The following is a 27,032-nucleotide window of genomic DNA, read 5'->3' as shown; positions in this document are numbered from 1 at the left end:
TTGCTCACCGTTCTTGTGATCATTCTGACCCCACGGGGTGGGATTTTGCGTGGAGCCCCAGATCGAGGGAGATTATCAGTGGTCTTGTATGTCTTCCATTTTCTAATTATTGCTCCCACTGTTGATTTCTTCACTCCAAGCTGGTTGGCTATTGCAGATTCAGTCTTCCCAGCCTGGTGCAGGGCTACAATTTTGTTTCTGGTGTCCTTTGACAGCTCTTTGGTCTTCACCATAGTGGAGTTTGGAGTCAGACTGTTTGAGGGTGTGCACAGGTGTCTTTTTATACTGATAACAAGTTTAAACAGGTGTCATTGCTACAGGTAATGAGTGGAGGAAAGAGGAGGCTCTTAAAGAAGAAGTTACAGGTCTGTGAGAGCCAGAAATCTTGATTGTTTGTTTCTGACCAAATACTTATTGTTCACCATAATATGCAAATAAATTGTTAAAAAAAAATCCAGAAAATCACATTGTCTGTTTTTTTCTCAGTTTGTCTCCCATAGTTGAGGTCTACCTATCATGTAAATTACAGACGCCTCTCATCTTTTTAAGTGGTGGAACTTGCACTATTGCTGACTGACTAAATACTTTTTTGCCCCACTGTGTATGTGTATATATATATATATATATATATATATATATATATATATATATATATATATATATATATATATATATATATATATATATATATTAGATGGTGGCCCGATTCAAACGCATCGGGTATTCTAGAATATGCATGTCCACATAGTATATTGCCCAGCCACGTAGTATATTGCCCAGCCACATAGTATATAGCACAGCCCACGTAGTACGGTATTTTGCCCAGCCACGTAGTATATTGCCCAGTCACGTATTGCCCAGCCACATAGTATATAGCACAGCCCACGTAGTACGGTATATTGCGCAGTCACGTAGTATATTGCCCAGCCACATAATATATAGCAAAGCCACGTAGTATATTGCCCAGCCACATAGTATATTGCCCAGTCACGTATATTGCCCAGCACAGAGCCACGTAGTATAGAGACTATATATACTCACCTATAGCCCGTTGAAGTCCTGCTATACTTACCATCCACCGCCTTTGCCGCTCCTCGCCACGTTCCTGGGATCGCTCCATTGCAAGCGGCATCTTGCGGTCCCAGGGCTGGTGTGAGCAGGATCTATGATGACGTCGCGGTCACATGACCGTGACGTCACGGCAGGTCCCAGGGCTGGTGTGAGCAGGATCTATGATGACGTCGCGGTCACATGACCGTGACGTCACGGCAGGTCCTTGTCGCACACCAGCCCTGGGACGGGACCGGAAGCTGACGCTTGCAATGGAGTGTGGCGAGGAGCGAGAAAGGCGGCGGAGGGTGAGTATAGCAGGTTTTTTGTAAATTATTTTTAACATGACATTTTTACTATTGATGCTGCATAGGTAGCATCAATAGTAAATAGTTGGGGACACACAGGGTTAATAGCAGCGGTAACAGAGTGCGTTACACCGCGGGCCGTTACTGCTGCCATTAACCCTGTGTGAGCGGAGGGGATTACGGAGCGGGCGCCGGGCAGTGAGTGCAGGGGAGTAGGGGAGGGACTAATCGGACTGTGCCCGTCGCTGATTGGTCGCGGCAGCCATGACAGGCAGCTGCCGAGACCAATCAGCGAACGAATAACCGTGACAGAAGAACAGACAGACAGACGGAAGTGACCCTTAGACACTATATATACAGTGGGGCAAAAAAGTATTTAGTCAGTCAGCAATAGTGCAAGTTCCACCACTTAAAAAGATGAGAGGCGTCTATAATTTACATCATAGGTAGACCTCAACTATGGGAGACAAACTGAGAAAAAAAAATCCAGAAAATCATATTGTCTGTTTTTTTAACATTTTATTTGCATATTATGGTGGAAAATAAGTATTTGGTCAGAAACAAAATTTCATCTCAATACTTTGTAATATATCCTTTTTTGGCAATGACAGAGGTCAAACGTTTTCTGTAAGTCTTCACAAGGTTGCCACACACTGTTGTTGGTATGTTGGCCCATTCCTCCATGCAGATCTCCTCTAGAGCAGTGATGTTTTTGGCTTTTCACTTGGCAACACGGACTTTCAACTCCCTCCAAAGGTTTTCTATAGGGTTGAGATCTGGAGACTGGCTAGGCCACTCCAGGACCTTGAAATGCTTCTTACGAAGCCACTCCTTCGTTGCCCTGGCGGTGTGCTTTGGATCATTGTCATGTTGAAAGACCCAGCCACGTTTCATCTTCAATGCCCTTGCTGATGGAAGGAGGTTTGCACTCAAAATCTCACGATACATGGCCCCATTCATTCTTTCATGTACCCGGATCAGTCGTCTTGGCCCCTTTGCAGAGAAACAGCCCCAAAGCATGATGTTTCCACCACCATGCTTTACAGTAGGTATAGATGCAACTCAGTATTCTTTTTCCTCCAAACACGACAAGTTGTGTTTCTACCAAACAGTTCCAGTTTGGTTTCATCAGACCATAGGACATTCTCCCAAAACTCCTCTGGATCATCCAAATGCTCTCTAGCAAACTTCAGAAGGGCCCGGACATGTACTGGCTTAAGCAGTGGGACACGTCTGGCACTGCAGGATCTGAGTCCATGGTGGCGTAGTGTGTTACTTATGGTAGGCCTTGTTACATTGGTCCCAGCTCTCTGCAGTTCATTCACTAGGTCCCCCCGCGTGGTTCTGGGATTTTTGCTCACCGTTCTTGTGATCATTCTGACCCCACGGGGTGGGATTTTGCGTGGAGCCCCAGATCGAGGGAGATTATCAGTGGTCTTGTATGTCTTCCATTTTCTAATTATTGCTCCCACTGTTGATTTCTTCACTCCAAGCTGGTTGGCTATTGCAGATTCAGTCTTCCCAGCCTGGTGCAGGGCTACAATTTTGTTTCTGGTGTCCTTTGACAGCGCTTTGGTCTTCACCATAGTGGAGTTTGGAGTCAGACTGTTTGAGGGTGTGCACAGGTGTCTTTTTATACTGATAACAAGTTTAAACAGGTGCCATTACTACAGGTAATGAGTGGAGGAAAGAGGAGACTCTTAAAGAAGAAGTTACAGGTCTGTGAGAGCCAGAAATCTTGATTGTTTGTTTCTGACCAAATACTTATTTTCCACCATAATATGCAAAAAAAATGATAAAAAAACAGACAATGTGATTTTCTGGATTTTTTTTTCTCAGTTTGTCTCCCATAGTTAAGGTCTACCTATGATGTAAATTACAGACGCCTCTCATCTTTTTAAGTGGCGGAACTTGCACTATTGCTGACTGACTAAATACTTTTTTGCCCCACTGTATGTATATATATATATATATATATATATATATATATATATATATATATATATTAGTGACTGGTGACAGTCGGTGTTCAGCGTTGCAGCATACAGTTAGGTCCATATATATTTGGACAGAGACAACATTTTTCTAATTTTGGTTATAGACATTACCACACTGAGTTTTAAACAAAACAATTCAGATGCATTTGAAGTTCAGACTTTCAGCTTTCATTTGAGGGTATCCACATTAAAATTGGATGAAGGGTTTAGGAGTTTCAGCTCCTTAACATGTGCCACCCTGTTTTTAAAGGGACCAAAAGTTATTGGACAGATTCAATAATTTTAAATAAAATGTTCATTTTTAGTACTTGGGTTGAAAACCCTTTGTTGGCAATGACTGCCTGAAGTCTTGAACTCATGGACATCACCAGATGCTGTGTTTCCTCCTTTTTGATGCTCTGCCAGGCCTTCACTGCGGTGGTTTTCAGTTGCTGTTTGTTTGTGGGCCTTTCTGTCTGAAGTATAGTCGTTAACAAGTGAAATGCATGTTCAATTGGGTTGAGATCAGGTGACTGACTTGGCCATTCAAGAATATTCCACTTCTTTGCTTTAATAAACTCCTGGGTTGCTTTGGCTTTATGTTTTGGGTCATTGTCCTTCTGTAGTATGAAACGACGACCAATCAGTTTGGCTGCATTTGGCTGGATCTGAGCACACAGTATGTCTCTGAAGACCTCAGAATTCATTTGTCTGCTTCTGTCCTGTGTCACATCATCAATAAACACTAGTGACCCAGTGCCACTGGCAGCCATGCATGCCCAAGCCATCACACTGCCTCCGCCGTATTTTACAGATGATGCGGTATGCTTTGGATCATGAGCTGTACCACGCCTTCACCATACTTTTCTCTTTCCATCATTCTGGTAGAGGTTGATCTTGGTTTCATCTGTCCAAAGAATGTTCTTCCAGAACTGTGCTGGCTTATTTAGATGTTTTTTAGCAGAGTCCAGTCTAGCCTTTTTATTCTTGATGCTTATGAGTGGCTTGCACCGTGCAGTGAACCCTCTGTATTTACTTTCATGCAGTCTTCTCTTTATGGTAGATTTGGATATTGATACGCCGACCTCCTGGAGAGTGTTGGTCACTTGTTTGGCTGCTGTGAAGGGGTTTCTCTTCACCATGGAGATTATTCTGCGATCATCCACCACTGATGTCTTCCGTGGGCGCCCAGGTCTTTTTGCATTGATGAGTTCACCAGTGCTTTCTTTCTTTCTCAGGATGTACCAAACTGTAGATTTTGCCACTCCTAATATTGCAGCAATTTCTCGGATGGGTTTTTTCTGTTTTCGCAGCTTAAGGATGGCTTGTTTCACCTGCATAGAGAGCTCCTTTGACCACATGTTTACTTCACAGCAAAACCTTCCAAATGCAAGCACCACACCTCAAATCAACTCCAGGCCTTTTATCTGTTTAATTGAGAATGGCATAACGAAGGGATTGCCCACACCTGTCCATGAAATAGCCTTGGAGTCAATTGTCCAATTACTTTTGGTCCCTTTAAAAACAGGGTGGCACATGTTAAGGAGCTGAAACTCCTAAACCCTTCATCCAATTTTAATGTGGATACCCTCAAATGAAAGCTGAAAGTCTGAACTTCAACTGCATCTGAATTGTTTTGTTTAAAATTCATTGTGGTAATGCCTATAACCAAAATTAGAAAAATGTTGTCTCTGTCCAAATATATATGGACCTAACTGTATGTAGCCACTATATAAGCTACAGAGATAAGGGATCAATAAAAATTTTGCAATACTTCATATAGTAATAACCTCTAAGGTTACATTCCCACGATGATTAGGAGGCTTTTCTGCACCTAATACAGGTCTATGGGGAAACTCTGCACAGAAAACTCCTCATACCCGCAAGACAAATTGACATGTTGTGGACTGGACACCCGCACTGCAGTTCAGTTTACACTGTGTTAGAAAGAAGCCCAGTGGGCAGGAGATTTCCAAAAATCTCATCTGCTTTGCTGTAACTGTAAGACCCTGTGTTCATGATGCAGCAAAGACATGCAGTGTCATAAGGGCAGCACATCTCATGGTCTGAACCTAGCCTAATGAAGACCTCTTCCTTTCATCTTTACTTAGATATACGTCATTGACAGCGCAGACAGAAAACGTTTTGAAGAAACGGGTCAGGTTGGTATTTGTCTTGCCTTTTTCTGTTTGAATTGTAATATTTGTACAATGGTTTTAAAGGGGTTTTCCATTGCTATGATATGGATGACTTAAAGGGCCTATTCCCTTTTTAATTACATTTCTTCACTGGTTACAGTTCGCTATTAAGACAAACAAATCACACTGTACTCACCTTCCCCGGTTCCACTGCTGAGTCTCTGTACTCCCCTTCCCTTCCCCGGTTCCACTGCTGAGTCTCTGTACTAACCTTCCCCGGTTCCACTGGTGAGTCTCTGTACTAACCTTCCCCGGTTCCACTGGTGAGTCTCTGTACTCACCTTCCCCGGTTCCACTGGTGAGTCTCTGTACTCACCTTCCCCGATTCCACTGGTGAGTCTCTGTACTCACCTTCCCCGGTTCCACTGGTGAGTCTCTGTACTCACCTTCCTCGGTTCCACTGGTGAGTCTCTGTACTCACCTTCCCCGGTTCCACTGGTGAGTCTCTGTACTCACCTTCCCCGGTTCCACTGGTGAGTCTTTGTACTTACATTCCCCAATTCTATCGCAGAGTCTGTTATTGTTGAAGGTGGCTGGCATTGTCTGTGGCACTGACATTTCCTTGATGTAGTGGAAGCCAAACCGTGAGCTTAGCATTCAGATCTGATGAGCTCAACATGGCAAATGCACAGTTGACATGTCAGCGCCATAGCCAATGCCAGTCACTAGGAATGGCGGCAAAGACTCAATGGTTAACCTGGGAAAGGTGAGTATAGCGTTTTTTTTTTTTTATAGCGAACTGCAGCAAGGAGAGATATTTAATTGAAAGGAAAGTATCCCTTTAACTCCTCAGGATTAAATACCAATATCAGATCGGAGCTCCTACCAACCAGCTCCTGCAGTGGCTGGATGTCATCATTGTAGAGTGGATCCCTCGGCCGGGTGCAGCAGATCTACTCTTAGTCATTTAATTCGTAGCAGATCTGTAGCAGCCATTAAACAGTGTGAATGCCACAGACACTACTGATCCACCAAACTATTTACTCCTGGCTTCTGCTAGTGCTGGTGACACTGAACAGTAAGGGTGCTGGGTGACAGACCCCACAATCTGATATTGCCTACCTATCCAGGTGATAGATCATTGGTATCTTAACAATATCAAACCCATCTTTAATAATCCACAATTTGTCCTTTAATCATTCTCACACACACACACACACACAATTCAGACATTTTAGTTTGTTTTGTATTTGATACTATGCTGTTCGTTTTTTTTTTTTTTTTTTTACATTTTCAGTCTTATTTCTATACTTTACCCGTTTACTCTGATATCACAGCCACAAGTACAGATGGAAATCTAACTGTACAACAGACTACATACACCCTCTAATGTAGCAAATCCCAGATGCCTACACAACCCACGATTGCTACAAAATCAACCTCTATTGTCATTTTTTTTGTTTAACCAAAAGCGTACAATAGTATAAAATAACAAATGCACAGCTTACGGTTTCTCCCCTGCGCTCATGCACCGCTTCCCAGGTGCCACAACCGGGTCTTTAAATTCCAGCCACTATGAATTCCTCTTTATGTGACTGCTGCTGCAGCCAATCACAGACCATAGTTGGGACCTCACTTTTGTTTTCTGCAGTCTGTGATTGGCTGGTGTGGTCACATGACGAAAAATGTCAAACCCAGTATTAAAGGGACACTGTCACCTGAATTTGGAGGGAACAATCTTCAGCCATGGAGGCGGGGTTTTTGTGTTTTTGATTCACCCTTTCCTTACCCGCTGGCTGCATGCTGGCTGCAATATTGGATTGAAGTTCATTCTCTGTCCTCCATAGTACACGCCTGCGCAAGGCAAGATTACCTTGTGCAGGCATGTACTACGGAGGACAGAGAATGAACTTCAATCCAATATTGCAGCCAGCATGCAGCCAGCGGGTAAGGAAAGGGTGAATCAAACACCCAAAAACCCCGCCTCCATGGCTGAAGATTGTTCCCTCCAAATTCAGGTGACAGTGTCCCTTTAAGAGTAGAAGCAATCAGGAAATTATTACCTGTCCTGGGATAGGGGATAACATCATATCTTGAAGACAAAAAGAGAAATGATCCAGCTGGAGGTGGAGGCAGTTCAGACTTTGTGAGACTTTATTAGACAACTAAAGCGATAAATAGTTCTTCAACAAGAAAAATCTTTACATAGCAAACACCTGGCACACCAGTGAGGAGGATCAACGCGTTTCAACTATGAAGTCTTACTCATGATCTACCTAGATCTAGTAGATCATGAGTAAGACTTCATAGTTGAAACGCGTTGATCCTCCTCACTGGTGTGCCAGGAAGATAAGCTCACCTTTGATTCAGGATCCAGGGAAACCTTGTTGTATATTAAGTTTCGAAACATAGAAAGAACATAGCATACCAGCAACATGAATCCTGAAATGTTGATTTAATAAATAGAAAAAAGCCAGAAAAAAATTCCATCCAACACCAATAAAAAATCAGATGCATTTCAGACAGTCCTTGTTCAAAAGCAGACGCATTTCAGACACTGTCCTTATTCAAAAGCAGACGCATTTCAGACACTGTCCTTATTCAAAAGCAGACGCATTTCAGACACTGTCCTTATTCAAAAGCAGACGCGTTTCAGACACTGTCCTTATTCAAAAGCAGACGCGTTTCAGACACTGTCCTTATTCAAAAGCAGATGCGTTTCAGACACTGTCCTTATTCAAAAGCAGACACATTTCAGACACTGTCCTTATTCAAAAGCAGACGCGTTTCAGACACTGTTCTTATTCAAAAGCAGACGCATTTGACACTGTCCATATTGAAAAGCAGACGCGTTTCAGACACTGTCCTTATTCAAAAGCAGACGCGTTTCAGACACTGTCCTTATTCAAAAGCAGACGCGTTTCAGACACTGTCCTTATTCAAAAGCAGACGCGTTTCAGACAGTCTTTATTCAAAAGCAGACGCATTTCAGACACTGTCCTTATTCAAAAGTAGACGCGTTCCAGACACAGTCCTTACTCATTGCAGTTTTTAAATGGTTTTAATGTTTGTCCATGTTGTTTCCTAATAAATATCGATATGTTTTTCTAAATATTTCTAGTGTGCATGAGTGTCTGTAACATGTCTGCTTTTTTATTGGGTTTGGATGGCGTTTTTTTCCTATTTTATAAACTAACATTCAGGATTCATGTTGCTGGAATTTTTCTTTTTGTACTGCAAAAATGCTGAAAGAATTGACATGCTGCAGATTTAAAAAAAAAAAAAAAAAACGCAAGGAAGAAAATGGTGTGTGAATGAGATTATTGAAATCTCATTCACATTGTTGGTACCGTAAAACGCAGTGTTTTGTGGACAGAAAAAACTAACCAAGAAAAAAAAAGCTGCAAAACACCTTTGTGAACATACCGTAACCCTTGTTTCTTACTGAGCTGTGCTAAAGGGGGTTGACCCCTTTATAGAAACCATTCTACATATCCGTGGGAGTTCAAGATCCGACCAATGTGATCTTTCCATAAGTACCACAGTCCTAGCTCGGAATCATTGCCCTGATCGCGCCATTTCAGGCTTTCCTATGTGACCTCTCTGGATGGTGCAGTTCTCCAAACTGGCTAGCTGGGAGAGTACATATGCCGGCTCATATTTCCTGATAATGGGCTTGTAGTTTGGGGGCGCATCTGATACATGGACCCAACAGAGCAAACCACCTGCCACAAATCTCTTGCCTTTTTTTTTTTTTTAATATTAAGGAATTAGCTGAACTTTTGGACGAAGAGAAACTGAGCGGAGTCCCTGTGCTGATCTTTGCTAATAAACAGGATTTACTGACGGCCGCACCGGCCTCCGAAATAGCAGAAGGCCTAAATTTGCACACAATCAGGGACCGAGTCTGGCAGATCCAGTCATGTTCAGCCCTCACAGGAGAGGGGGTGCAGGTGGGTGAAATGTCCTCGATAATATAGTACTTATCATTTCATACAGGTTTTTGTGTTCCATACTGTTTTTTACAATGGCGCCTCGCGGGAATAGAAGGGTATAATTAGATACCACAGAAAGCCGAGAATCTGCTGGTCATCTGCACCTTCCATGGTATTTAATTACACCTTTCTAGTCCGGTGGGTCACCATTAGTATCAAAGCCTAAAACGGAGGACCCTGGACACTGTCTACGATTATCTAGCGACCTCTGTCTCAGTGCCTTCTTTGGACTTGTGCAAACATGTAGGATGAACCTTCATCTTTCTTTATTTTTTCTCTATGTTCTAACATACCCTATCGGTGCCATTTTTTTTCTAGTTTTATTCCCTGATGTTGTTTTAAACAAGACATTTTAAAAAAAAATTCAATTTGTCCATGTTAGCCTGAAATTTCCAGGACAGAAGCCTCAGGAAGTACAGTAAGTAGCCTCATACATGATAAATGGCTCTAGATAACTGAACGATTGTTTGGCCGACGACTATTTATCCTGAATACTTTGTTCTATACGAGAGAGCTTCTGCCAGACTTTTCTGGCAGCGGCTTTTGTCGCTGCAAATATCGGCAGTCTGAAGACATGCATGATCCTGTCAGGAGGCCCCAAACACACTCGTTATGGTCGAGGTTGGTCTAATGTGTATGGGGGCCTATACCCTTCCAGCAGCCAGCCCTGTTGGCCACTTCTTCCAACAGAAAATTGAGCCTGGGGTGCCGGGATCTTGTTGATTATCTAATCTCCCCAGGCCACGTTTTGATTGAGGTTGTCTCTAGTGATTGTGTGGGCACTTTTGTAGGGTGTAGTGCTGCCTGTACTATATTTCTGTGTTTAACTGAAGTAAAGATATTTTTTTTTTCCAAAAACCTAGTGACAGGTTCCTTATAACAGATCTTCTCCGGTGTCACAGAATTAAAAACCGTCAGGATTCATATGAAGGAAGTCACAGATCTATCATTTGAAATTAGCTGAGCTAAAGTTTGAGCCAATAGATTCATTAAAAGGGTTGAGTCTTAAAAGGAATTTGTGAGCAGATTTTGCTATGTATTCTGAGAGCAGCACAATGTAGGGGCAGAGACCCTGATTCCAGCGATGTGTCACTTACCGGGCTGTGCTTTTGTTTCAATAAAATCAGTGTTTTATCAGCAACAGATTATCATTTAGAGGACTGGATGTCTCGTACCTCCTGGTCCAACCACGCTCACACAACTGATTAGCAGCTTTCTGCCTATTCACACCGTGCAGAAAGCTGCCGATCAGTGGTGTGGTTTGATTCTTCTTATGAAGACATTTGGAGTATTTTCTCTACATAATTCAAATAATTCCGTAGAAAAAATGTTCTCATGGTTTACTGAATTGTGGAGATATTCTATCCCGTAAGGATTCTTATACTTAGAATTAATGGATCCCTTGTAGGATCCGCAGCTGCTGCATATGTGATTCCTTACAACCCTCGTGTACCTGGCTCGTACAGAGGCCTAATAAGGCTACTTTCACAGTAGCGTCGCACGACGCAATGCGTCGTGGCAACGTACCGACGCATGCTGTGAAAGCGCAGCACAACGGGGGCAGCGGATGCAGTTTTACAACGCATCCGCTGCCCCATTGTGAGTTCCGGGGAGGAGGGGGCGGAGTTCCGGCCGTGCATGCGTGGTCGGAAATGGCGGACACAACGCACCAAAAAACGTTACAAGCAACGTTTTTTGGTGCCGACAGTCCGCCACCACACGATGCAACCGTCGCACGACGGTTGCGACGTGTGTCAATGTGTCGCTAATACAAGGTAATGGAGAAAAAAGCGCATCCTGCAAACAACTTTGCAGGATTCGTTTTTTCTGCAAAACGACGCATTGCGACGTGCGTCGTACGATGCTAGTGTGAAAGTAGCCTAAAGGATGAGGGGTCACAATAGGTTGTGTCCGGCCACGTTCACACGATCAGTATTTGGTCAGTATTTTACATCCGTATTTTTAAGCCAAAACCTGAAGTGGAACAGAGGAAAAGTATAATAGAAACACGTCACCACTTCTGTATGTTAAGGGTTAACCAAGGGTATTTGGTGCAGAAATTTCTGCATCTCTTGGCAGGAAAAACGCTACATAAAATATGCGTCCTGTTTTTTGCCTCGGTTTTGTTGTATACACTTAGGTTAACGCTGAAAAAAGTGACATGCTGAAGATGGAAAAAAAAAACAGCAATTTTTCAATTCGGTATAGAAAAAAAGCCAAGTGTGTGCGTGAGAGATCTGAAATCTCATAGCTTTTGCTGGTACTCTAAACATCCGCTTTTATTTGCATTAAAAAAAACCCACAAAGTGTGAACATAGACTTACCTGTGCTGGTCGGACTAACAGAGCACTATGCTGACAACACCCAATGCTACACCTCTTCCCCTGACATTACCCTCGCCTTAATACCAAATACCAAGCACTGTTTGTCCACTGTCTCTAATATAATGTCCTCTCCATATCTGAACCGGAATCTCTCCAGAACTGAACTTCTTGTGTTTCCTCCTCCTACTAACCTAACTCTACCTGACATTGAAATTACCTTGGAGGGTTCCACCATAGCTCCCCAGCAGTACGCCCGCTACCTTGGGGTCATATTTGACTCTCAACTTTCCTTTATTACCTATATCTGATCACTCACTCGCCCATGTCAGCTGCATCCTAAAAACATCTCCAGAATCCGACCTTTTCTCGCCTTTGAAACTACTACCGCTACTGCAACTCTCTACTCATCTGTCTCCCTCTAACCAAACTCTCTCTTCTCCAGTCCGTCCTGAATGCAGCAGCCAGGGTCGTATTTCCGTCCAACCTCTTCACAGATGCCTCCACCTTGTGCCAGTCATTACACTGGTTGCCCACAGAATACAATATAAACTCCTAGCTCTCACCCACAAAGCTGTCCAAAGTTCTGCACCACCATATATCTCCTCCCTCATCTGTCTGTCGCCCTACACATTTCCTCCATTCTGAAACTGACCTAAGACTAACATCCTCCATAATTCGAACCTCGCACCTCCGTCTCCCAGACTTCTCTCGTGCTGCGCCAGTTCTCTGGAATGCACTAACCCAGACGATCCAACTGATACCTTTACCCACGTTTTTAAGTGTGCTTTAAAAACACATCTCAGCCTATCCCCTCAACTCGCCTAACTCTCCCCTGTTCTGTCCTTCTAAATATTATTCATAATCTGCTTCCTCCTATTCCATTGTCTCCACACCCTGCATGCACATAACTGCACCTGATAATTGCACTTACACACACGGGCTGATGACCGGATCATGCAGCTTTATATAAAAACCCCTATTTATTACAACCTGCACCTTTCACCTGTTTGTCGCCCCCATTTCCTTGTAGATTGTAAGCTTGTGAGCAGCGGGACCCTCACTCCTAATGTCACTGTGTACACTGTCTTACCTTGTATTGAATGTGTATATGACTCCGCTTAATTGTAAAGTTCTGCGGAATATGTTGGCGCTATATAAAATAATAATATTATTATAGAGCACTGATGAGACACTTGGGAGTCAATCTAGGAAATGGTCACCTACTGTAGAACTAGTTTTTGGCATAGAGACGGTTTAGACTGTGAAGAAATGGGTTTGAAGGGATGTTCACAACTGAGACTTTTATGGAAATATTACACAGGATATAGTGTACATGTCTAATACACTCAAGTCCTAACCCTGGGGTCCACATCTGTGAGGATAGTGGGGGTTATAAGCTTAGCAATTTCTGTAATTTCCCTAGATTTGCCTCTCCATTAATATTCTTCCCCAGCACAGGGGACCCCTATTCTCCACATAGATGTTGTGTAGAAGGTTGGATCCGCATTTATCAAACATTTATGGCTTATCCTGAATCTTATATGACTACCTTGGCTGGGTAGATGACACAAGATCAATATCTTAAAGGGTTGTTCCCATCTCCAATTTCCTATCCCAATATGTAGTGGGTGTAATAATCATAATATTAGCAAATACCTTCAATTAGAAATGTAGTATAGTTCTTCTGATTCTTTATGTCCCTTACCCCATGTGCAGGGCATTGCAGTAGCTTAGATATCCATGGTTACGACCCCTAACGGATAACTAACCGTCACTATATTTATTGTGTTTTTTTGCTTATCATGACCTGCTAAAAAACCCAAAATGATTAATCTTTCAATTTACACGCTGGCCACTGGGACTATTTTAAATGCCTACTTCCTGTCTTTGCAAGGTAATCCTGCCTCTGATGACAATGAAACTGCATTAAACACCTTTTTTTTTTTTATCATCAGAGTCAGGATCACAATAATTGGCCATGAGTATACTCGTTGCTTGGGTGGTATCCGAGTATTTGAGTGCTCCGAGATTTAGTTTTTGTCGATACAGCTGCATGATTTACGGCTGCTAGCCAGCCTGAGTACATGTGGGGGTTGCCTTGTTGCTAGGGAATCCCCACATGTGTTCAAGCTGGCTAGTAGCTGTAAATCATGCAGCTGTATCGACAAAAAATAAATCTCCGAGCAGTTACAAATACTCGAAGACCACCCGAGCAAAGAGTACACTCGCTCATCACTAATCAACACTAAAGAAAGGCGCAAAGTTAGTTTATTGCCGCTAATGTGCATGTATAAATGTGAAAAATCCCGAACCAAAATTCGAAAATATATACATTTAACGCTAAAACCTGAATTAAATAACAGGTCCTTTTCTGCTGACACGTTCCCTTTAATTGTATGGCTCGGGAAACTTCAAGCTGCATGAAAACCCTTTTTAAGCATCGATCTTCAGACGCATTTGCATGTTTCCCACCCGCTGGGTCTTCTTTACCCCCCCCCGGTGCACAAGCTGAGATATATACATTTCAACCCACTCAGGACATTCTGTTTCTTTGGGGGAATGCAGAAGCAACGGGAACCACAAGAATACTGTGGAAATGTGTGGGAGGTAGCGCACATATGCCGTGTGCAGGTATGGTGGGATGTGACTGATGGCAGCACCGAATTATAGCATGATGTATAGAATATCTGAATCCGGCATTGACCTTATTACGGGGTCGTCGCCCAACCAGCCTGGATAAGGCAGAGTTCTGCATGCTGTCCTTTGTGACACGTACGTCCTAAGCGCCGACGATATATTGATTCGATATAATATTACGATTTGCCGTGGATGTAGAATCGCTGTTTATTTACAAACACGCGGAATGTAAACATTCCGTCCCGCTGCCATGATGTTAAGCCTTTCTCCCGTGGGTGCCGGTGACCTGCCGCCTCTTCCCATTGCTTGCATCCACTCTCGCCGACATATTCGATGCCTGCCTGTCCATTGTGGTCTCTTTCTTGCCTTTGTTCAGGCCTGCGCTGCCCCTCAGTGTCCGGTATACCGTCTACCTAGCACGCCTGCCTGTCCATTGTGGTCTTTCTTGCCTTTGTTCAGGCCTGCGCTGCCCCTCAGTGTCCGGTATACCGTCTACCTAGCACGCCTGCCTGTCCATTGGGGTCTCTTTCTTGCCTTTGTTCAGGCCTGCGCTGCCCCTCAGTGTCCGGTATACCGTCTACCTAGCATGCCTGCCTGTCCATTGTGGTCTTTCTTGCCTTTGTTCAGGCCTGCGCTGCTCCTCACTGTCCGGTATACCGTCTACCTAGCATGCCTGCCTGTCCATTGTGGTCTATTTCTTGCCTTTGTTCAGGCCTGCGCTGCCCCTCAGTGTCCGGTATACCGTCTACCTAGCACGCCTGCCTGTCCATTGTGGTCTCTTTCTTGCCTTTGTTCAGGCCTGCGCTGCCCCTCAGTGTCCGTTATACCGTCTACCTAGCATGCCTGCCTGTCCATTGTGGTCTCTTTCTTGCCTTTGTTCAGGCCTGCGCTGCCCCTCAGTGTCCGGTATACCGTCTACCTAGCATGCCTGCCTGTCCATTGTGGTCTTTCTTGCCTTTGTTCAGGCCTGCGCTGCCCCTCAGTGTCCGGTATACCGTCTACCTAGCACGCCTGCCTGTCTATTGTGGTCTCTTTCTTGCCTTTGTTCAGGCCTGCGCTGCCCCTCAGTGTCCGGTATACCGTCTACCTAGCACGCCTGCCTGTCTATTGTGGTCTCTTTCTTGCCTTTGTTCAGGCCTGCGCTGCCCCTCAGTGTCCGGTATACCGCCTACCTAGCACATACGGCTCCTTTAAGCTTTCACCGCATCCCACTCCTTTTTTTTTTCTTTTTTTCTTCTCTGTTGATACCAATCTGACAAGCAGCTGGCTGTCTCTTTGAGCCTGTCACTGTGACTGCCTTCCTTGCTTTCACTGGCTCCACAGCTGTCTGCGTGTCTTTCGATCACGCTCCCTCCCTTTCTCACTCAACCTCTCATCTCCCCCCTTCCCTTTTCACACACAGTCTGTCTCTATGCTCCAAATAGTTTTACCATATTGATAAAGGATTCTAATGAAAAATACATAGCACCGCCTGCATCACGGCTCCCTGGCACTATGCATTTTTCATAAGTGTCCTCTGTCTAAAGGAGCGGCTTCATAATAGAAGCTCGGTGCGCTCTGAAATCCAGCTAGGACTACAGGCGTCTTATTGGCCCCAGTGGGCAAAGCGAAGAAACGGCATTGCTGATTGTTGCTGGAGTCGGGATATCTGGGGAACTCCTCCTGAGCTCAGCGGAGCGTCCAACAATGTGTAGCCCCCTTATGTAATTGCGTGATCGGGTCTCATTAATGTGGGTGATTTTCTACAAAGCGTGAAAACCGTGCGGAACTCCTGATCAGTCCTTTACAGCGATCAGACAGAACAGTAAAATCGCCGGCCTGGTATTGTGTGAGTCCCCATTGTGCCAGCTCTGACATCCAGGCATCGACTCCTCAGCACCTCATGAGGCATCAGACCCTTTGTCTGGTCAGATGCAAGGTGCAGCCTCCAACAATCAGATTTGTCTTTGCCAGGGCTGCGGAGTTGGTAAGCCAAACCTCCGACTCCTCAATTTCCATGACTCCGACTCCACCAAAATGGGCTCCGACTCCGCAACCCTGGTCTTTGCACAGATGCTCGATCAGATTGAGATCTGGAGAATTTGGAGGAAAGGTCATCATCTTGACCCCTGTCATGGTCCTCAATTTTTGCAATGTTGCATGGGCATTATCCTGCTGAAAAAAGGCACTGTTAGTATTGAATACCATTGCCATGATCAGGCAGGTGGTCAACGTAACCCCCCAATGAATTTGAGGACCCAAGATTTCCCAGCAGGACATTGCTCAGAGCGTCACACTGCTTCCATCATTGAGCCAGACACGCATGCTCCAGCCATCCACATGTTAAAACACCACTTCAGCATTGTTTTGGTTCTTTAGCGCTAGAGTGGTGTTTTCAATGTAAGCCCCAGTCATATACTCGCTCTCCGGCATCTTCTCTGTTTTTTGATACCACTGCGGTCCCGCAAAGCCACCTAGTCCCCATAATTTCTGACTGGCCAGAAGTTCCGTCACAAGCTCTCCATACAAGTCTAACACTGGCTGACGGAATATTAATGAAGGGCATCTGCCGCTACTCCCCCTCTTAATTCACATGGAAACTAATGGGGTACTTAACTATTCACACCCTGCTTCTGCATTTCATCTGAGGTTGTATTTGCCTGCGTTTTGCACCTTTTACTGACCGGGTGTTTTCATTTATGTCCTGATACATAAAACCATAGAATACAAGGAGGGTGTACATTAGTGGTGACACTTGTTTTCTTCAGATTTCCCATTGAGTATTTGAAACTGTTGCATTGACTCCAATATTTTGCATGTTTGTCTGTAAACTGAATCCTGCCTGCATATACCATGGCTCTGCAGTTCTCTTTTAACCTTCCCACCTTTTGGAATTCTGACGGAACTGTTGTATTTGTATTAGGGGTTTTTAAGCTATATCGCCATATTAGCGAAGCACGGTGGCTCAGTGGTTAGCACAGCAGCCTTGCAGCGCTGGAGTCCTGGGTTTAAATCCCACCCAGGACAACATCTGCAAGGAGTTTCTATGTTCTCCCCGTGTTTGCGGGGGTTTCCTCCCGGTTCTCCGGTTTCCTCCCACATTCCAAAGACAAACTGATAGGGAATTTAGATTGTGAGCCCCAATGGGGACAGTGATGATCTCTGTAAAGCTGTGGAATTAATGGTGCTATGTAAGTGAGTAAAATAAATATTAGACCTGGAGGACCCTTCACATATGTACTTCTAGAACATTCACCCATCTACCGCTCTCGGAGCATCTTCTGGACCCCCCAGCGTAGTTGTTGTTGTTGTCTGCCATTTATTTTTCCATGACTTTGTGTATTGTCCTGTATTGTGAACAAGAAGCCTTCTGACAGCGTCCCTCTCTGGAGTCCTGCAGCCTTTCGACAAACATGTCAGCTGAATTAGAGCTCTTCCTTTACGGATCTGGCATCATGACCTCTTGGGAGGAGCTGCATGGTGCGTGTGTTGAGGAAGATGCATTGCAGGCCTTACTAGGTAATGGCTATGTATACGCCTTGCATCTTATTGCTATAGTGCTGGCTTTCTTATAGATCTCCTTGCTGGTAATGCTGCTGACTGTCTCCCTGGCTGCCGTCCACGCTCTCCCAGCTGCCTCCCCATTGCCAGTGGGGCTGCCTCCTCCCTGTCCTGCTCTAGGCTTCCTATAGGGTTATCTAAGGGAAGCCTGCCTTTGCCAGTCTCCTGATTCCTCCCTATCATACCCGAATAGTAGGAGACAGCCGCAGAAAATTAACACTATCGATTCCATTTTCTCCCACACCACCAGTTTCTCTACTATTGGTTGCTATGGTTTAGTGTTGTAGCGCAGTCACACACTGCGATCACCACTAGGTGGCAGTAGGGAGGCCTTTAGGCGGCAGCCTTTTCTGACGTTTCCAGCCGGCGGCCTTTATTCTACTCTGATTCCTGTAGTCAGACCTGCAAGTTAAAGCTTGTGGGCTTCCTGCAAAATGTCTTTGCTAAAGAGCAGCTTGAGATTTACTTAAGTCAGTATAGATGTCCGCTCTTTTCTCTTTTCGTCTTTGGAACCTATCCAAATCTATTGACGTGTCCGCAGGATGTTCTTCTCTCTTAATTCTATAGAAAGGGATACACTACAGTTTTGGGGGGTTTAAGGATCACAAAATCAGTTTGTGCTACTCTAAGCAGCCATGCTTTTATTCTGACATAGTGGTATGTAAAAGTTTGGGCACCTCCTGATCAAAATGACTGTTATTGTGAACAGTTAAGCAAGTTGAAGATTAAATTATTTCTAAAAGGCCTAAAGTTAAAGATGACACATTTCCTTTGTATTTTAGGCAAAAAATATATGTATTGTCATTTTTTTACATTTTAAAAACTCCAAAAGGCAAAATGGCCCTTTGACCAAGGTTTCAAACTTTAGTTAGCCTGTTAGGGTTATGGCTTGTTCACTGTCATCGTTAGGAAAGGCCAGGTGATGCACATTTCCCAGCTTTATTAAAACCCAGCCTCCTCTAACCTTGTGCCAAAAAACAGCAGCCATGGGTTCTTCTAAGCAGCTGCCTGGCACTCTGAAAATGATGAAGGCCCACAAAGCAGGAGATGGCTATAAGAAGATAGCAAAGCGTTTTCAAGTTGCCCTTTCTTCAATTTGAAATGTAATTCAGAAATGTCAGTAAACAGGAACAGTGGAGGTCAAGATAAGATCTGGAAAACCAAGCAAAACTTCAGTGAGAGCTGCTCTTAGGATTGCAAGAGAGGCAAATCAGAACAACCGATTTACTGCAAAGACCTTCAGAAAGATTTAGCAGCCTCTGGAGTTGTGGCACATTGTTCTGCTGCTCCGAGACACCTGCACAAATATGGTCTTCATGAAGAGCCATAAGAAGAGGACCTCTCTTGCGTCCTTATCATAAAATTCAGTATCAGAAGTATGTAAAAGAACAGCTACACAAGCTGAGGCATTCTGGAAAATAGATCTCCTTGGCCACAATGATCAAAGGTAAATGTGGAGACAAAAGGGCACAGAATTACAGGAAAAGAACATCTCACCAACCATTAAGCATGGGGATGGGTAATAATAATCTTTATTTTTATATACCGTAGTTCTAACATATTCCGCAGCGCTTTACATTTTGCACACATTATCATCGCTGTCCCCGATGGGGCTCACAATCTAAATTCCCTCTCAGTATGTCTTTAGAATGTGGGAAGAAACCAGAGAACCCGGAGGAAACCCACGCAAACTCGGGGAGAGCATACAAACTCCTTGCAGATGTTGTCCTTGATGGGATCAATCATGCTTTGGGTTTGTGTTGCAGCCAATGGCACAGGGAACATGTCACAGGTAGAGGGAGGAATGGATTCAAAGAAATTTCAACAAATTCTTGATGCAAACATAACAGCATCTGTAAAAAATATCCAAAGTTGAAGAGGATGGCTTCTACAAATGGATAATGATCCTAAACCCATGTTAAAATCCACAATAGACGACCTCAAAAGGCACAAACTGAAAGTCTTACATTGGCCCTCACAGTCCCCTGATCTCAAGATCATTGGAAATCTGTGGCTAGACCTCAACATTGCTGTACAAGCAAGTCGACCCAGGAATCTCACAGAACTGAAACAATTTTTCCAAGAAAGAAAGGATGAAAATCCCTTAAACAAGAATTGAAAGACTCTTGGCCGGCTACAAAAAAAACGTTTACAAGCTGTGATACTTTCAAAAGAGGTGCTACTTGGTATTAATCATGCAGGGTGCACATAGCTACTAACAATCCAGGGTGCCCAAATGTTTACATCAGCCCATTTTTCTTTTTATAATCTTTAAAATATAAAAGATGACCATATATACAGTATGTATGTGTGTGTGTGTGTGTATATGTGTGTATGTATGTGTATATATATATATATATATATATATATATATATATATATATATATATATATACACATACATACTGTATATATGGTCATCTTTTATATTTTGTGTCATCCTTAACTTTAGGCCTTTTAGAGATCATCTTTGACTTGCTTAACTGTTCACAATAGCAGTAATTTTAACCAGGGGTGCCCAAACTTTTACATGCCACTGAAATTGATATCGCATACTGAAAAGAGAGCTTTATTTCTATCATCATTTCATCACCTAAAGCCAATAGTGTGTAGGAACACTTGACTGCTGGATCAATTTGCATCCATGGAGACATATGGCTGTGCATAGGAGCTGTAAGCACAAAATGAGCTTGTTATCAAGACTCTTTCCAAAATTTCTTTTTTTATGGAGTGAGTAATAAAAATTAGTTTCTGAAGTGATTAGAGTCTATAATGTATCAAAGGGATACACCCTGGGTGAGATCAAGTCAACAGGGCAGCAGAGCTGTGGAGTCGTTAAGCCAAACCTCCGATTCCTCAATTTCTCTGACTGACATCACGACTCCGACCCCACAGCACTGGTCACTACTGAGCATGTACATAAAATGGAGCACAGATTCATCTCCGCTACCACTCCACAGCACTGGTCACTACTGAGCATGTAGAGAAAGTGCAGCACAGATTCATCTCCGCTACCACTCCACAGCACTGGTCACTACTGAGCATGTACATAAAGTGCAGCACAGATTAATTTCAATTAAAAGCCAAGATCCTTAGATCAAGAACAGAACAGACATAGGATATTTCATAAGTTTCCCTAATTGTAATTAAAACCTTTACAGCACAGCCTGCATTGTACTGCTGTACCCAATCTATTCTATGTTTTCGGAGTCAGTCCATTTTATACCAACTCCCACTCCACCAAAATGGACCTCAACTCCAACTGAAGAATGCTGGAGTGGCTTTTGGAAGTATGAATTGTACAGGTCCCCCCAGGAAGAAGCATAGGCGAAACTGCATCGGGTGTGGGGAGGACACCTCATTCCCTCTGGTGGCCTTTGGATCTAGGTAATAAACAGTAACTGGCAATCTCATTTGGTTGATGGCTACCAGAGGCTGGCTATGCAGAATCCAGGCACAATTAACATATATAAGTAGGAGGGCATTCTTATTATATACTTAGACTGCACTTGCACTTTGATTATAAAAACTTATCATCGTGGTATGAAAAGCCTATATGCACTTGCCTCTTGATAATTTGCTGCACTTGCATAATTTGCTTTGTTCATTATGCTTTAGATATGACTGCATATAAAAAAATAACTATCTTACTACCTGGATTTATAATATACTGTGTGTCCCCCCTCCTTTTTTTGGAGGCCTTTTGCCCTCTCTTTTTAGTTTATGGTAGTTTTTTTACATGATTTCATGACCCAAACTTAGCAGCCTCGTGTATGCCTATGATGAGGCTGGGGTGACTGGGGAATTTGGGTCAGGAGGTCCATGCCGAGGCCGTACAGAACAGGTCGAACTATCTGTTAACATTTGAATGAAATGAAAAGCTATGGCAGGAGACCAAGGAGGAACCCACTGCTAAGAGACATAAATGAGCTAGACTGCCGTTTGCCAATATGTATATCAGTAAGTGAAAATCTTTCTGGGAAAACTTCTAATGGACTGATGAGACCAAGATAAAGCTTTTTGGTAAAACACATCATTCTACTTTTTACCAAAAACAGAATGAGGGCTACACAGAAAAGAACACAGTACCTACAGTCAAATATGGTGGAGGGCCAAAGATGATTTGGGATTGTTCTGCTGGCACTGGGTGCTTTGACTGTGTGCAAAGCATCATGAAATCCGAAGTTCACCAACATATTATGGGTCGCAGTGTAGTGCCCAATGTCAGAAACCTGGGTTTGTGTCCTAGGTCATGGATCTTCAGGAATAACAATGACCCCCAAACATACTTCAAGAAGCACCCAGAAATGGATGGAAATAAAGCTCTGGAGAGTTCTGAAGTGGTCAGCAATGAGTCCAGATCTAAATCCCATTGAACACCAGTGGAGAGATCTTAAAATTGCTGTTGGGAGAAGGCGTCTTCAGATATGAGAGACCAAGAGCAGTTTGCAAAAGAAGAGTGGTCACAAATTCCAGTCTTCATTATATATAAAAGCAGCTGTGGCTTTTTTAGACTCTAACTTCCAGTTGCTTCAGGTAACAATGGATTTCCATAGCCATAATGGTCAGACAACACACACCACTATCTTTTTCGATTGAAGAATCTAATGGGAGTGTGCAGGGTCAGTCATGGTTGGTGGATTCTGTGTTATCAGCTGTGTATATAGGTGTTACCTGTCATTGCAATCCTGCCTCTGATGATAAGGAGCCTGCTGAAAACTCTTCCTGAAAGGATAGGAAGTATGCGTCTCACATAGCTCTAGTGGTGAGTGTGAAAGTTGCAATATTGCTAATTTATTTTTATTTTTATTTTTTTTTAAATAAAATGGTTTTTAAAATATACATGGCACACAAAGCCCTGACTTAAACAATAGGTAATTTTCTGATTGACCTCGCATGCTGGAGTCGTCTTGACCTCGCATGCTGGAGTCGTCTTGTATTTGAGGCCTGCTTGTTATTCGGGAGTCCTATTACAGCTTTTCTCCCCGGTTTGTCGCTCACCAGTCACACGGTGTGATACATTGCCTCTTCACCTGCATTTATAGGTTTGGTTCTAACATTTTAGCCATCTGGTTCAGGAAATGATGAACCAGAAAGCAGTGTGCGGGTTCCCGGGCGTGCGTGTCCTCTGCAGGTTGGTGGATCTCGTCTGGCCCCGTCCTTGGTGCTGCGTTCAGCTCCATCTTTATGTACAGCTTTGTTGAAATGCCGCTGTGCGTGCCTCGTTCCTGCACCGTGCCCTCGCCACGCACCTCGCCCTCCCTTTCTAGATGCTGTGCCTTTGAATGAATGCTGATTACTCCCTTTTTTCCCCCACTAATGTGCAGCCCTCCATAGATTTCACGCTATTTGAGCAGACTGGATTATTTAATAGATCTCTTAGATAGATGTCGCAGCCTCTGGAGTAAGTGGAGGAGTCCGCTGATCTCCATTGTTTTTCAGCTGCCTCAGCTGTTCCGCATCAGCCAATAAACCCACATTGAAAATTAATGAAGGGCCATGTCTCATGTTTGGCATGATGGCTCCTGATACGGGCAGATAGAGATCAGGCTACAGAAGCATGGGATGACTTCATTCCAGAGACACATCTGATACTCCAGCAGATCTCTCTCCACTCCCGTTATTCACCGCAGCGAGGTGGAGGATGAGGAGATGTATGTAGGATAGCTATAGTATTGATTCTAATGGCGGTTAATGGTGAATGCTGATAATGTGATGTCACCGGTTAACCGCTTCTCGGGAATCGTATTTCACATTGTGAACCTTCTAGAAAACGACTCGTCGACTTCACAAAAATTACCCATTACAGTGATTATTGGGGTTCATCACTGTTTAGACTTGTGCTGTTAATTAGGGAGGCCAAAAACATTGGGATATATTCAGGTAATGCTATCAACTTGCCGTTTTTGTCTGCTGCAACACCCCCACAAAACACAGCAGTTCTTCTGAGATCGCAGCAAAACTGCAGAATTTAGCATCATGGTAAAAAAAAGAAAGAAAAAAAAATAGCGACTTGAGCAGACCGTCTGAATATACACTTGGATGGATAATCCCGTCTCCAGTATCCTATCCCAGTATGTAATAAGTATAATAATATTAGCAAATCCCTCCAATTAGAAATGTAGAATAGTTCTTCTCATTCATTATGTTGCTTACCCCATGTGCAGGGCATTGAAGTATCTTAGCTGTTAGAGGTCGTAACCATGGATACCTAATTGTCACTATATGAGTGGTTGTAACCATGGATACCTAAGCTACTGCAGTGCCCTGCACATGTGGTAAATGACGTAGGAAGTCAGAAGAACTATCCTACATTTTTAGTTGGAGGTATCTGCTAATAATATTATTCTTACACCTATTACATATTGGGATAGGATCTTGGAGATGGGAATACCCCTTGTAATGCTGCTGTTCTCCAAATGGAGCCCAGCAGCCATTCTTTATGAACCCCACACCCACTCCTGCCATACATGTGTATGCTCAAATTGGCATAGAGAGCATTTTCTTCTCTCAGTGGGGGGGGGAGGTGGTAAGATGCTGGTGGGCCCCAGGACAACTCCCTATAGACTTTAGTTAGTCGGCCGGTTCATGTTTACCTGATAATTGTGTGTATGGGCTCCTAAAGATGCAGCTGTTTTTAGGGTGCGTACATGTGGGATTATGGTATTGGTTAATTGTGTGTTCAGCCACAGTATTCCGTTTTCATGGGGGCATGTAGTCTTCATGCTGTTCTGGTTTTAGATGAGCTTTTAAATTCCAGTACTTACTCTGCAGGAGAGATGATCACTATTAGATTAGCATGGTTCCCACTCCCACCATAGACTCCCACCAGTTGATTCTGTCGATCATTAGGGGTCGCACTTGTGAGCCATAGAACTCCCTCTGACCTAACAGTTATCACGTATCCATTGAATTTGTGCAATTTTTTTTTTTTTTTTAGGCTAGTATACCCCTTTAAGATGCATAGCCTTGTGAACCTTGGCCAAGCTCCTGCAATTTTTCAGGCACAGGTTGAGACTTTGGCTGTCAAACACAAGCTGGGAACCCGAGAAGACAATAGGATAGGGAGGGGATAGGCATTGGTCAGTCCCCACTGATAACTAACAACAAGGGAGACAAACAAGGAGAGAGGAACTTACCTTGAGCAGACTCCAGAGAGAGAACGCCAAACATCCTCCAAGAGCAATAGAGAGGAAGTTAGCCGACAGCTACAGCTCCAATCTCTCAGAAGTGAATATCACCGGCAACTCCCTAAAGCAGGCTGGGAGTTTATAAACACCAAGGTCCAAGTGTGTCAGTTAGAGCTGGAGGGAGGTTGCCGCTGGGTCCAACAGTCTGAAAGATTAAGAAGGCGTCTGCAATGCCAAATGCAGAGACCTTCTGCCCCCAGATGTAGAGCGACTGCTGCATCTGACACGCCCGTGACTTCTAGTCGGCCTGTGACTGCATGTATTTAAATCACTTACTTGCAGTCACAAACCATCCACTTCCGACACCGGAGAATCCTCACGGTGCGCATGCTGCACACTGTGAGGATTTACAAGTCTGCAGTCACATTGAGTCACTTCAGAGTTGAAGCCTGGACAACCCAGTTAAGTAAAGGATTGTATTTTGTCTGAACACAGATATTCAGATCCTATCCACACATTGCAGAAGAAAATCTGTGTTTTCAGATTTGCAGCATGTCTTTGGTGGTGCAATAGATTTTTAGACCTGCCCGTATAGGTATTTTAGTCCTCCTAATGTCGTATTCTTCTGTTTAACCTCCACCTGCTATAATAATATCATGCTACTTCTCCTTTAAGCCTGTTACCTATTCCAACCTATAAATCCACTTTATGTGACAAGCAACCAGCATTAACATTAACACAGCAACATCTTCACTGAAGCGCCATCTGTCACCTCCTACATCCATCCGCCTCCATAGTGGCTGAGCTAGTATTGTTCAGTATAGATTAACGTTTAAAAACTCAGTACTTTGATTAAAAATAATCTTTGGCCGGTGATAAAGGGCAAGTTTTATCCTATGCGACCGCGGCCATCACCCAGTGATGTAATGCACCCGGCTTTTTAGTTATGCCTTATAAACCCCTGTGTGATATTCCCCAGATTTAATGTGAAGCCGTAGACTTTGGTGTCCCCGCACTGTACTGACTGCACTTACTATGCTTCAACTGTTTTTATTTCCTACATGTCACATATATTTTATGGGCTTTGTTCAAGAAACTGTGAACATAGGCATCGTTTTTTTCTTACTCTTTTTTATTTTTTATTTATTTATTTTTTTTAAACCATTATGTTAACCCCTTAGTGACGGAGCCAATTTTTTTTATATCTGACCAGTGTCAAATTTATGTGGTAATAACTCTGGAACGCTTCAACAAATCCCAGTGATTTTGAGACTGTTTTTTCGTGACACATTATACTTTATGATAATGGTAAATTTAGGTTGATATGTTTTGTGTTTATTTATAAAAAAATATCAGAAATTTGAGAAAAATGTTACAAAATTAGCAATTTTCAAACTTTGAATGATTATCTCTTTAATCTAGCACCCCCTGTCATATTGAAAACTGCAGTCAGATAGTTTATTAACCCTTCAGGTGCTTTTCAGGAATTAATGCAAAGTTGCATGACAGAAATGAAAATGTGCATTTTTACCACCTAAATGCCTCTAACTTCTGAACAGATTACAACAGCCGGCAGACTCTAATGCTGCTATTTGGTTGTGAATTGCCATGGCAAACATCAGGACCACAAAATCATGATCTGAGGCACCAACTGGGATAAAGAGGAAACCCCCACACTCTGTTAACCATTTTATATTGATGTAGTCACTATTGACAGCCGCATCTTAAGGTACTGTCACACTCAGCAACTTTGCAAAGAGAACGACACCGATCCGTGACGTTGCAGCGTCCTGGATAGCGATCTCGTTGTGTTTGACACGCAGCAGCCTGGCTGTTTAATCCCTTAGATGCTACAGTCAATTGTACTGTGGCACCTAAGGAGTTTAACAATGGGTACAAACCTTCTGTTACCCCATAAATGTTCCCCCCCCAAT

At 43.5% G+C, this 27,032-nt stretch overlaps 1 protein-coding gene across 1 annotated transcript in view; it reads left to right on the top strand.

The window, feature by feature from the left end:
• Positions 1 to 27,032, top strand: part of ARL3 (ARF like GTPase 3) — a 68,913-nt gene that overhangs the window by 24,380 nt on the left and 17,501 nt on the right. Inside the window, exons 4-5 of the mRNA XM_069753715.1 lie at positions 5,446 to 5,496; positions 9,240 to 9,425. Of these exons, the coding sequence (XP_069609816.1) occupies positions 5,446 to 5,496; positions 9,240 to 9,425 (237 nt within the window). The remainder of the gene's footprint in view (positions 1 to 5,445; positions 5,497 to 9,239; positions 9,426 to 27,032) is intronic.

The sequence above is a fragment of the Ranitomeya imitator genome, chromosome 2, assembly GCF_032444005.1.
Source record: "Ranitomeya imitator isolate aRanImi1 chromosome 2, aRanImi1.pri, whole genome shotgun sequence".
NCBI classification, from domain to species: Eukaryota; Metazoa; Chordata; class Amphibia; order Anura; family Dendrobatidae; genus Ranitomeya; species Ranitomeya imitator.
This window is presented reverse-complemented; position numbering and strand designations above follow the sequence as displayed.